The 13818-nt window shown below is 36.4% G+C and overlaps 1 protein-coding gene across 1 annotated transcript in view; it reads right to left on the minus strand.

Moving 5' to 3' along the window:
• The window catches only part of SYNE1 (spectrin repeat containing nuclear envelope protein 1), a 224829-nt gene extending 213898 nt beyond the window's left edge, over positions 1-10931 (minus strand). Inside the window, exons 1-2 of the mRNA XM_026044390.1 lie at positions 10853-10931; positions 8171-8232 (exon numbers count right to left, since the gene is read on the minus strand). Of these exons, the coding sequence (XP_025900175.1) occupies positions 8171-8232; positions 10853-10931 (141 nt within the window). The remainder of the gene's footprint in view (positions 1-8170; positions 8233-10852) is intronic.
• Between the last annotated feature and the right edge of the window lie 2887 nt (positions 10932-13818).

Below are 13818 nucleotides of genomic sequence, written 5' to 3' on the forward strand. Positions count from 1 at the left end.
CTAAGCTATATATCAGTTTCTACTTGTTTAACATATGTCCTTACATTTACAACCACAACAATGATAATAATGAAAAAAAATGCATAAATGGATGATACTTACTCTGAATAACAAGGTCACATCATTAAACTTTCTTAAATATATGCCAGTATATTAAATTATATTATGAGCTGGTCAGTACTTCAATCATCAAAAACATTTCTCTTAGTAAAAGAAATATGTGTGAAATTTGTAAGAAATGAAAAAAATACATCTTGCAGCTTCCACAATGTGTTAAAATAGCTGTTTATTCACATACTTCTAATGTTCATATCTCCTATTGACTAAAATGACAATCATTGCTGTTCTTGTAAAAGTGATATAACGAAGCAGAATAAAGGAAAGCTCCCATAAGGGTACTAGTCTCCAAAATCAAAACACTCTACCTTCATTGCTCAGTTAGGATAAATTAATATAAAACAAACAAACAAAAAAACCCACTTTGTTATAGTGTGAAAAAAATAACTACTTTGTACAAAAATACTTAAAGTCTCTAAGAACCACAGTATGAAAATAGTACATTTCTTGCATATACAAAACATAGCAGTATTACAACTAATTACTAGGATATGTTTACTCAGTTATTTTTACATTCCTCACACTGCAATTCATAATGGACTGTGTTCATTCACAAAGTAACACCAAAGAAATCAACATAGCAACCAGGTCACTGCCAATTAATTTGCCCCGTCTTGCTTTACAGGCACTTGACATAATTACAATTATTTTTTCATCACCTTCTGTGTTATTGCTCCCTGTTTGAAGCTTTCAGAACCTTTATTTTATCAGTATTTATTGCATGATAAATTGGCAAAAAAAATTAAAAGACATGGTGTTTATAGAAGCTTCCATGATATTCCAACTGCAGCTGAAGGCCTGGAAAATCTCGCCTATTTAGATGTGCCAGCAGTGAGTTCAACAGCAGTCTGTTGAAGTTTGCCATACAGTAGAGAGATATTCTTACCAGGAACAATTGAGAAATGTTTGGATGGGAGGGTAAGTGAAATTTATGGCCATCCCTATACTGATCTCACTGATCTCCAGAATATCCCTGTCATTTTGAGCACAGCTCACTTCCAGGTTTGATGTCCCTGCTCTGATATTAAGATCCAGGCCATGAGGAAAGACATAGCATCCCTATGCAAACGAAGTCTGGGAAACACCTCTGGTTTCCACAGGGTACAACACTAGACATCCAAACTCTGAACATCCTTGTCAAGCTCTTGCTCTGAACATCCTTCTGAAGACCTGTTGCTCTTCACTGACAGTAGATAAGGAAACTTGGAAACTTGTATCCTACCCTCTTACTCATGTAAAACAATGAAAATATTCCTCAAGACATCATCCAAGTAAATCACCTCCTGTAATACAATCCTTTCCAAACAAACCAGACGCTGAACATAAAAACTTGCATAACTTAGAAAATGAGGGGAAGTATGAAAAAGATTTGAAGTATGGAAAAGATGAGAAGCAGCAAAGAAACCACAAAATCACTTACATCAAAGTTAGTAAGACTGACTTCTGAGAAGTGAGAAACCACAATGGTTCTCCATAAATCGGCAGACTCAAATTTACTATCTGTTGCTGCAAGGTATGCGTAATTAGTTACAATTACTGCTACAATATGTCTTAATATCAGTACAACAGGGAACAGAAGGCAGTCACAACAAGTCTTACCACTAAATCTCCTATATATGTTTTGGATGTCAGCTAATTTTACATACTGCTTCATCAGATGAAGTGATTTTCTGTAATGTATGTAATGTATTTCACTACCCTGAAAATGTGAACATGTAATTTCAAGAAGATAATGGCCTCATTTAATTTCATAAATCATTTTTTTTCTACCCTGAATATAAAGCATAAACATTCATTTTGATTATTATTACTATGACTCCAATTTTTCTCAGAAGTATGGAATGAGTCATATTTTTAAATGGCAAACAGGATATTCTTTTACATAAATACCACACAAATAATAAGCCTTATTTTCATGCCAAGACACATGCATTTATGTAGACTTACTGAGAGTAGGAAGTTCATATGCATCTATTCAATGTATATGAACTATTGCACAGGACGACCTATACCGCATGGTTTTTCTTCCAGGTAGACTCTCTACTGAGAATAACAAAGACCAAGCCTTTTGTTGGAATGGATAAATAAACACTTGGCTGTATATGTTAATGAAAAGGAAGTTAAAAAGCAAATATATACATTGCTTACTTATTAACTTCCAGGAAATTAAAGGTTTTCTTGAAAAACAAACGAACAACAAAAAGCACTGTATTCCGTTATAATCTACTGGATACTATTCTATATTGTGAAGAATAAATGAGACTTAGCACCTATTCATCCAATGGCCATGGGGCACTGTCAACATAACATCTATAAGAAACATAAGGAAGTGAAAAACAACTTAAAATTCAGTAATCTTGAAAATATTGAATCTACTCCAGATTTTGGTTTTATGCTAATAACTATATGGCTCTAGTTGACACAATCTATCCTAAGGACCTTAGCACATTGTATTTTGAATGCTGGAAACCCTGTGCCATTTTTAAGGTAGGAAAGAGACTCTTTAAAAGGCATCTGAAATAATCATTTAAAGCAATATAATGCTAAAGGAAAGCAGTCATTTATCAGGTGCTTGAGCACAATTATTTGAAAAAACTCGGATTACGCTCTGATAAACAAGTAGACATTAAATCTACAATTTGTCAGGTCTCTAAGATTTCAAATGCCTATCGCTTTGTTTGAAGTTTTGATTTTAATTTATGCATTTCAAAAACATTTAGATTCTATTCTCCAAGAAAGCAAAATAATACTAATAACATTCTATATACCTGTTGAATGTAGTCAACAGTCATTTATATCTGCACTCAGATATATCAGATAAACTCAGACAAAACTCAGATAGATATGCAATCTCACAGTACTTTTTATAGTGACTACGACATTCAGGAACAGTCATACCATAGGACCAGACGGACACTCTATACAAGCAAATTCATAAGCTCTGTAGGAGGAATCTGAAGGAGCAGTAAATTAATTTTAAATGCTGGTGAATCAGATTTTTTCTTATTAAATATTTATTTACATAGTTGCATTTAGATGTGGGTCACAAATTCTTGAATTAATGAGGAAACGTTTTGCTTAAATTGCTTGCTCTGTCAAAGAGATCCTTATCACCGCAGCATACAGGAAATAATCTGAACAATTAAAAGTTCTTCACTTCAGTACATATGAAAAGTATTCAATTAATAAGTCTCCGAAAATAAAAGGAGATACGTACAAACATACAATTTCTCCAATAAAGGAAATTAATGATACAAAACTGTAAAAATCAGCCATCAAGCATTTGCTTGATTTGGCTGTTGTATTCCAATGCTTCTTCATGTTCATTACTCATTTGGAGCTTCTTTCCAAGAGGAATCTCTTCTTCACATCCTGTATTTAACTTCACTAGTAAATACATGGTACTGTACAAAGAATAGTATCAGTATTGTGAGTGCATCGATGTTTTGGAAACTATATTTACTACATTCATTTTCAAACAATATTTAAACACCTGCTAAAAAGTTGTGTATAAAGGCATCCACATGCACACACAAAGGAAAAAAGGTTAATCCTAGTACTAGGAGGCAGCCAGTGCTCCAAGGACTTACAGCAGAAGAGCCAGGATTCCTATTAATTTCCTCACTCATGTGCCACACTTTCATCGCGAGAAAAAATCTTTCATGGGTCAGAGTACTCCCTGTGTGTTCAGTTTGCTCTGACCTGGTAATTTCATGACCATGTGGGTAGTTCTTGGCAACGTGATGATAGGTGTTGCAACCCTGAGTGCACTAATAGTCTCTGATCTCCCTGACCAGCCTCACATGGGACCCCATTCACGGCCGGTGCCCAAGGCTCGGGAGCAGCACTGGAGCACGGCCACCAGCGATACCCGAGCTATGCTGGAGGGTACCTGTCTGGCCCGCTCCCCTGGGGAGACTTTACAGCATGCATGCAAAGTCCAATCTCCAGCTCTGTCTCTGGCACAATCTCCTTTTGCTCCTAAATAGAGTCCTTGGTTGGATCCCACAGCCACTTACAAGTACAGGCAACAGATACTCAATACTTACTTTAATTCTGAAGTACTCATACCCATATTATTATTATTATAAATGTTACAGTTTAGAAAGTCAACAAAAAATCTGTAATCTCCTTGATGTACTTAAAATAGCTGTTGAATTAGTTTCTGTTTCAGTTTGAGTATGACTTTACAGAAGAAAAACATTTGCTATGAGTTTAAAGGCTTCCTGTGAAGAATCTCTTTTACTGACAAACAAATCTTTTACTTAAAAACTCTGATAAACTACTCCATCCAGCTTTATATTCCCAAATTATTAATTTGTTTCAAAAGAATTATATCTCTTCTCAAAAAGTTGTAATAAGAGACAAAATAATATCATGAAAGCATCTAATATGAAAACATTATACTCTAGATCTTACTTAGACATATATAGGCCTATAATGAAAGTTTAAGCATAAGACAACTTCTCTTATCAGCCTCTTACTCCGACTCCCCCACAGATGAAAAACAGGAACGAAGAAACGCAAAGTACTTAGTTTCTTCAGGACATTTTTCACCTCAGTTGATAAACACGACCTGTTATGAATTCCCTTTCTGCTCTAGCATTCATGTTCAAAGAAGCAGACAGGAGACAGAGTTACCACATCAAGTCAGCAACTGAGATTTATATAGCAATCACAGAATACCAAAATCTTCGAAACAAACATTGGTAAATTCATGTAGCACTGTCTGCCACGCTCCATTGAGAACAAGAATTTTGGTCAAGGATGTACAACTGGTTTAAGTTGTTACTTAAATGACAATATATTTAAGTTATTTAAAAGAGCAACAATTAAACTTTCTTCTTTAGAAGAAAAAAATCTTCAAATCTTTACACCAGCAGCCAAGAAAATGAGACCAATTTAAAGTGAAATCACTATTAATTTTGAAGTCTATAAATATTGAGTCAAATTTAAAAATAGCTATTCTGGATTATATTCTAAAATAACTCTGGATTACCTTCTGGATTACATTCTAAATCACAAACTGGCATACATACTCCAAAAAAAAAAAAAGTCTATGCATTTAAAAAAAGTAATTGTAGATTCATCTATAATTACATGGGTAACACTTTTATAGGTCCTGCAACTCCTTCCACTTTAATCACAGTTTAATGTCCTTGATTTTAACAGTCACAGGCCCAAATGCAGGATGGATTTTAGTGCCTCAAACACCTTAGCTCACACTGAAGTTGATCGAGGACTTCTTTATTCTGATGTCTACAAGGAAATAATTTATTACTCTAAGGAAAACATTGAGGATAAGAAATGAGGTGCTCTGGTATAAACTGGCACAGCTTATGTCTCAGGGTCTCTGATAGTTGCCATATTCCTCTGTTATCACTGACCACAAGGTTACACAGATCGCAAGAGAGCTTACTTACATCTACTGATTGAGAAAGTAGTCATCATATCCATATGCATTTACTTGTTTTCAATAAACTATATAAACATTTTAGAAAGCTGAACATAAAATAAAATAGCATGAAAAAGCTTATCATAACTTCTAAAACACAATATATTCTCAGTTCACAAGCTTTTCTATTTATATGCCTAAGTCGGATAATGACCGAGATATCAAATTTTACCACAAGGTTCAATGATGACTAAAATGAAGGCATCAACAACAGTCAGAAAAATCCAAGATATCAAAATTAGCATTGTCCAAAAATTTTCTGGATGTACTTATTTTGAGAAGTGCCTGATTAGAGGATTGGTATTGCAACTTGTTTTTGGATAACAATTTAGATTTTGCTATTTGCTGATGCTAACATAGTGCGTATTTACTGTATTTAATGGTGACTTAACTAAAGATGCCAGTTCGGTTACTAGGTATAGTACAATTTGTTGTATCACATCCTAATAGATGTCCCCTCTTCCATATGACTAATCTGAGATCCTTAGCTGTTAGGACAACAATTATAGAAACTTGGTGCCATAGCAAATGAACTCTAAACACATGAACAGTTTGTAGTATATTTATTTATATTTAGCATGTTCCTTTAATTAGTTATTTATTGTATATCATATAATAAAAAGTTTCTGTAGCAGCTTTGTCATATAACCACTAGACAACACTTAAAGGTATTTCCAGTTTCAATATATCATATGTTTCTTTACAGTATTCTTCTGTTCTGTGACATGTAATGCAATACTTAAATAGTTTATATTTCATAAACATACCAGAAAGTCTGAAATATATTTCCTACATGGCAGAACAGAAAAGTTTTTTTTCACATACCAAAATCATTACCTAAGAAAAGTGATCAATATTTAAAGAATAAATTAATTTATAGTTCTATTACTCTAAATTAGTAATCATAAAAATTCACTATTTACAGCCCAGAAGTATTCTTCATCCAACTTAACTCTAAATAGAAATACTATAGTTTACATTGTAAAGCATCTAAATCAACAAGAAAAGAAAAGTCAGCCAGGTTTTGCATCAAAACTTCCAGAAATGACACTATTTCAGTATTAGGGTACACAGGACAGAAACAATACAATACAATTCAGATGAAAAATGAGCTAAAGCAATATAGCTTATTTTTAGTCTTAGAATTTTTATACAGTATCAACCATACATGTCCATTGAGCACCAACATAGTAATCAAAATATTTATCAAACTCATCTACATTGGTGTCTAAAAATCAATGCTCTTTTACTTTTTAACTTGCAACAAATGGTCTATGAACAAAACTCTAACAAGCAATGGTTCTGAGAATGTGTACAGTACAAATACTGAGGGTCACACAGCAGGTCTACAGTAGCCAAAAGTAAACACAAGCTCTAACCTCTGCCAAAGCCCGGAACACTATTTCAGGTAACTTTGTTATCCTCAAAGGCAAAAGAAACATTTGGCAAATACTGAAATCTTTGGTATAAAGCTGTTGAAAACACAATTACCTTGAAATCTTAATTCTTTCTAGCCTTTCTCTCTCCTGGGTGCTAAATGATGCAGGCAGAGAGCATAGGCAGAAAGGCTGTTTCTGTAAGTATGTGAGTCACACAGATGTAACATGGGCTAACACTTCCCTTCCTATAGCCTAGCCTAGTTTTTCCAGGTCTCAGCAACTCTGCTTTTACTTTGCTAGCAGTGCAAGACCAGCACTTTACTCTGTTCATCATCAGCTGCAGTTTTGACAGGTGCTCCACATTTTTACAGGATATGCAGATGAGAGCAGAATGAAGTCAAATTTGCTCAACTAAGGTATGCCAAGAATTTCAAATGTCCACAAATTATTTCCAATATTTTTAATAACAAAAATAGCATCAAACTATGAGAATCAAATATCCTAGTATTTAAATTTTCAAGTGGCATGAGTTACTCCTCCTCTTTGGAGTCTTAACTAAAATACCTCAGTCCAGAGCAAAATATCCTAACCGAGTTTCCATCACGACATCTTCTCCTTCCAAGAAAAATATCAGCTGATCATTATTAGCCCATTATACACTTTCTTATACACACACACACACATAAATACAATATACCTATATGTAAATTGATCATTATTATAAAATATTATTGCTTAATAAGCAATGATGCAACACATTTAGGAAACGAAGTAATAACAAATAGATAATTATTTTGCCCTGTGTCACCTTTTTCAATTCAGTTTGTAGCCAGAGACCAGGATGCCTCCACCAAACTACACAGCACCCAAAGCTTTATTCAAGTATGCTATAGGTAGTAATATTCCTGCTAATGTTCTATCTCTTTAGAAAGTAGTTTCAAATCTTTCCTCTGACATGAACAGCAGCTACTGTGCTTCCTTTCTGACTACAGTTTTGCCCAAAGGAGCTGAGCACCTGGCTGTAGATCCACTTGCACTGCTGCTGCTGCCTAAATCACTACCATACGGAAAGAGTCAAACACTGCAGCGTATGGATAATGTGGGTCAAGTTTATGCCATTCAGCTCAGCAATATCTGTAATCTTCTACGCTGCACAGCCTGCATGGATACAGAGAGTAAAAATTAACTTAAAAGCAATATTTTCAAAACCATATTTTACCTTAGCTAGATGAGTATTGATCCATTTTGTGAAAGTCCTCTTCTGCACTGACTCTTGCTCATCTGAAAAAAAGGAAAACAGTTTGCTTAGACATCGCTGTACACTGTTTGAAATATATGACAGAAGAAAAATATTCTGTAATGACAACAAATGCATTCTGTCTTTGTCAGAAACGCCACTATATTTTCTTGAGACAATCCTGTTAATTTTATACATAACTCTCAATGACAAAAGCTATATATTCTTTCATTAGTGCTCTGACACTTGCCTGTTTGAACAGGTTCACAGCACAAATCCAGTCCTAATGAATGACTGAAACATAATTCACCACTGCAAGTCTGAATGTCAAAAATAATTTGATTTCTATATCCATATTATAAGCACTGAAGGCAGCAGCTAGCTCTACTCAGAGTCCATCTTCCACAGATGGTAAAACTCCCATAGCATCTATACCTGGAATTGTTTAGCAAGCCAAATTAAAGATGTGAAAAGGCACAATAACCCTTGTCGGTCTTCTGAGAGAGGCTCCTCCAAGGAGGAGCCATGAGCTGGTTCAGACACTTTCTACACTTGTACTATCCTCCTTAACGCTCTCTTGAAGAGCTTGTCAGAGTTTATAGTGGGTTTTAACCATTCCCAGACAGTCCCTCAGGAACTGCTGCCAGCTGCGTATGGAAAAACAGCTGCTGAACTCGCTCCTGCCTTCAGCGGGAGCCAGGGTCACAGCAGAGAGAGGAAGGGAATCACGGCGCCATAACCTGCCCCCGGCTCCTGTCCCTTCCCTGCAACACATGGGTTTTGACACGTGCCGTAATTTTACACCAGTGGCACTCAAATATTTACACTGGGGATTTTCCTTCTGAAAAGAAAAGGAAATAGCTATTTCACTGAAAAGCTAATCACATCGTGACTATCATCAGCTCTGAATGAACCCCTTGCTTTCCCTACAGAAAATCTAAATAAATAATGAAATGTTGTTAAATAAATTATTTCTTTGAAAAAATGCATGCGTGCCACAGTCTACAGCTGGAAAATCTAATTTTAGTTCCTGCCTTTGCTGCTGGCTTCTGTGGTACTGAACAGTGATTTGATCTCCATCACATCTGTAAAATTAAAACGGAATATTCTTTAATCCCCTTTAAAGCTCTGGAATAGGTAACTAATAAGCTACTACTTATACCACTGGTAATAAGTTTCCAGATTTGCACTCCTATAATGCCGCTCCACAGTAAGAGTACATGTTAAGTGGGACACCAATGGTTCCCCGATCACAATGTGACCTACCAAAACATGTGCATTATGTCTCAGGGTTTTTGTTTCAATTAGTCAGAACAAGTTTTTTGAATGGTTAGTCACATAAAAGACAACAACAATATAGCCAAAATATACTATATAACCCACACTATGAGATTTACCAGAGAAAAATAAAATCCATACGTTTTCTAGCTCTTATTAATTACTTTCTAAGAAAATAATTTTAAATTTTTTAATTTATTGAGCAGCCTATCCTGCATCATTTTTAGAATATTCATTACAATTTTAGCACCTACTTGTTGCACTTACAGTTAAGTGATGAAAAGCATCACTCAGAATACTGCATCATGCCTTATTCAGTACCAACGGTTTGGGGCACAGTGGGAGGGTGTCTCTCTAAATCATAATTTTATCTGCCCTGCCTTGGAATCACAGGGTTATAGCTTTTCTTCCCACTCGCTCTTCTGACATATGCCAACTTACAAATGAGGAAGTTTTGATCCTTGTTTCAAAAACTAAAAGTCTTGCTTGCATACAAAAACATGCAAAGATATATGAGAGGATAACATTAAAAAAAAAATGCTGAATTTCAACATCCTGGAAAATAAAGTTTGGGTTAGAAAACATACAGACGGACTATATACACAGAGCCTTCCATATGCAATATATAGGAAGTGCCAGTTCTGCTCTGACAAGCTATTACTTATATAGGTAGCCCAATTCATTTCAGTAGAATTTGGCTGAACTTTTGAATTATATCCTGTCGATATGGAATGAAGAGAAAGACAGCACACCAATCCATCCAATTCTGACTCCATCCATGCCTCAAACTCAAACTTTCCCAGAAACAAACAGGTATAACAATAGCTTACCCAAAGATAACCGGGTCTTTAGAATACGTTTAATCAACGAAATGAGCCAAAACGATAGTTGTCTTTAAGCCCTAATCTACTTTGTCTGCAGTTCCCTAATTTGTACTTGATCCTGCATGTTTATCAACTGGACTTCTGTTGGCAACCGGAAATCAGACAAGATTCCTGGCTTCTAATTGTTCACCAGCAGCAGACCTACTCCACTCCTGTCACAGCAGTAAGCAGCAGAAATAGCCTATTTCAAGGCAATACATGAATAAAGCATTCTTCACAATCTCATCAATAACTTAATATAGACTAAGCACTAAAGAACGGAAACTTTACTATTATGTTTAGAAATAACAGATGCAATCAACTAAAACAACCTACGTCTGAATAAAATTAAACAGTGGATTGATTTTACAAATCCCACAACAAAAATACTTTTCCCAAATTTCTCTGACGTAAATACTCCATAGAAGAGATGCTTATTTACAACCACAAGATGCATGTGTTACATAGTTCTTCGTGCTCACCCCGCTTGCAAAGACGTCAGCGTTTTCCTTGCCCCACTTACCCTGCCGGTATGGGGAGAATCTAGGAACCAAATTTAACGATGAAACGTTTCTGCCAGCAGCACCTCTGTAACCAGCCATACGCGCTGCCTCTGCGGCTCCTCCCGGCTCGTGCAGTGAGGGTGCAGCTTGTATTTAGAACACAGCTACAAGCAATATTTTTAAGAGCAATGTGATCACTTGCTGCACTGAGAACGCTCTCCTCTTGCACCAATCCCTTCTCCGGCTCCTAGCAGAGAACTCGTATGGAGCCAGACCTTAAAAACATCCTTCTTTATTCTTGCAGGGATGCAACAGCCAGGAAAAGCCAGCTGTGTTTGAAGTAGCAGCTCTGCTGGTCTCCCCACCATCCTCCTCCTAGACTGCTGTTCTGAGCAAAGATTTTATTACCCAAGTCACAGCCAATCCGCTGGCAGAAACCTCTGATGTCAAGAGCCTGAATAATTCATCCAGAGCCTGGGACAACCCAAATACACTGCCGATATCCTCACGCTGCAAGATGCTGCACGCACTGCTGCAAAAACCAACTCAGTCTTCTCACCACTGCTTTTTCATAGTATACTACTCAGCAAACATAAAAACAGCTGAAAGGCATAGTCCTTCGCTAAATTGTCATACATATAAAAGAAAGGAGCTGTTAAAAATGGCCACTTGGGTTCATCACAGCATATTCTCTGTTTAGAAAGGGCTGACCTTCAGTTCTGTAACGGAAGCACTGAACATGGAGAGAGAAGGAAAAAAAAAACTAAAAGCAGTAAATTGGGCATGTAGGCCACTTAGCTTTTAATAATATATTAAAATTGATTTATAACAAAGATGAAAAATAAGGACACAGAATTTTTTTGAGCATAGATAAAACTGCCTGAAATATATTGATATTTCTGAAAATATACAGTACTTTCTACTTCATTAAACCAGAGCACCAATGCACTTGAACAGACTTTGTTTTGCTCTGGTAAAACGAACACAGTTACAAAACAGTAAATGTGGGGATTTGTGTGTTGTTCACCCACAGGGGTCAGAAGGGGAGTGCATACTATGGAGATGAGAACAAAAAGCCAGTTTTTAATATATTATATGTAATGTAGCATTATAAAAAGAGGTCAAAATCAATCCTAAGTTTACGTAAAAGAAAGTGACTGACAACATCATGCTGTGTATGAAAGAAACATGGCAATATAGCTTGGTTTAATTTAATCAAATGTCTTCCTTTAAATGTCTGACAGTCTTGCTATAGTTTTGTGTATTTTTTTTTCTATTAAAGCACTGGAAACTGACTTTACAGGCTGACTAAGAAAAAAGGTAAATAAAATTGGATGCATTTACTTCAAGTCAACTTGAAGAAAAAATTAGAAAATTAGGAAAAAATATTTTAAACGGTCAACAAATCCAACCACAATTTTGGGACAGTCATGAATGTGTTAATTTTATAGCCCCCATGCATGCCTATTATAATGCATATAGTCATGCACAGCATGGATGAGGAAGGGGGAGTAGCAGCACGCTTACTCACAGCGCTGTCTTAGACACAGAGCTTCCCAAGCGCCCCAGCCTCTGCCTGCTGCCCACGGTGCAGCCTTCCCCCAGCTGCAGCGCCAGGGACAGGACAAGCTGCAAGGTGACACATGGAGGAACCTCACACGACACAGCTGAGTCTGCACACATGGGCCTGGCTATCGGTCTATTGACCAGTTCTAGGTGACTTAATATTTGGGAGGCTTCTTGTGTCTTTAGTACAATGCAAGGTGTCCACATGTCCTTTTTGACATGTTATCTTTTATGTTTTGCTTGCTTTTGCTCATTCTGCCCTAAAATCCAAACAGCTTCCAATTTTTATTTTCAGCTCTTTGGAGCCTTTAGAAATACTATTAAAATAACCTGAGATCATGGATAAGGAGGAGTGGAGAAGCATGCCAAACCACCTACAGTTTTTCAAGATGTTACTTGAGAACACGTCACAGCACAGAAAGTGGTAAAGAGCAGGGAGAGCTGGTTTGGTCAGCTGTCTGCAATAAATTCTCTAAAGCTTTAAGCAAGAAAATTTGTATTACAATTTCCATTTCTACAGACATTTTTAACTTAAAAACAGCCATAGAAAAGTTTGCAAAGTCTATGCAAAAATACAGATGTTTCACACATGAAAGGAGCAATGTTTTAAGCTACATGCATTTAACCCAGTTGCCTCCATAACAGATGGATAACTCCATTGAAGAGTACTATATAAAGGAAAAGCAGGAAGACTGAGTTGCTTGAGTTTGTATTTAATGTATTTTTGGGACAATGCCAGACCTGTTTTGGTCTACTAAATCAATGCACATTGATGGTAGCTTTAAAGCTAGCATATCATTTGTTGCTATGTTTAGCAGTAGTCCTACACGCTTTAGTCAGGAGAAATAAAGGATTAGAGTGCTACAGGCAGTAAGAGCAAAATAAGATGGAGGAGGGAAGAATTACTATCATAGCCACTTCAGGGCAGCTGACACGACAGTTTAGCAATATTGATACAAAGAAGGGGAGTATGTTCTTGAGTCAGCCATTTAGTTTTTTTAATATATCTGTATTTAGATTTTATATATATTATATATATATTTTTTTTTAAAAAAGGAAAAATCCAGGATCCATCAGGTTTCCATCCTCTGTCCAGTTCCCCAACATGAAAACAAGGGGGAATCCAATCTGGGCTTCCCAGTGTACACACCAGTGCTCTGTCTACAAGCAACCTTAGCTCACACTCTTGCACATTGGGGTGTAACAGGCACATTTTACATGCATAAGAAGGTCTTCATTTTCCTATGTTCCTAAGCTAAAGTGTGGGAACCCGAGTAAAGCACGGTTTGCTGATATAATCTTGATGCTTAGAAGCTAGGGCAAGGGGAGGAGCACACCGGCCCCACACTCTGGGCACTGCTGTAGTGTCCATAACATCTCTTGACCTTGATCAGAAGGGTTTCTCCCACCTGTTAAAGAA

The sequence above is a fragment of the Nothoprocta perdicaria genome, unplaced genomic scaffold, assembly GCF_003342845.1.
Source record: "Nothoprocta perdicaria isolate Ctin4 unplaced genomic scaffold, notPer1 scaffold_36, whole genome shotgun sequence".
Lineage (NCBI taxonomy): Eukaryota > Metazoa > Chordata > Aves > Tinamiformes > Tinamidae > Nothoprocta > Nothoprocta perdicaria.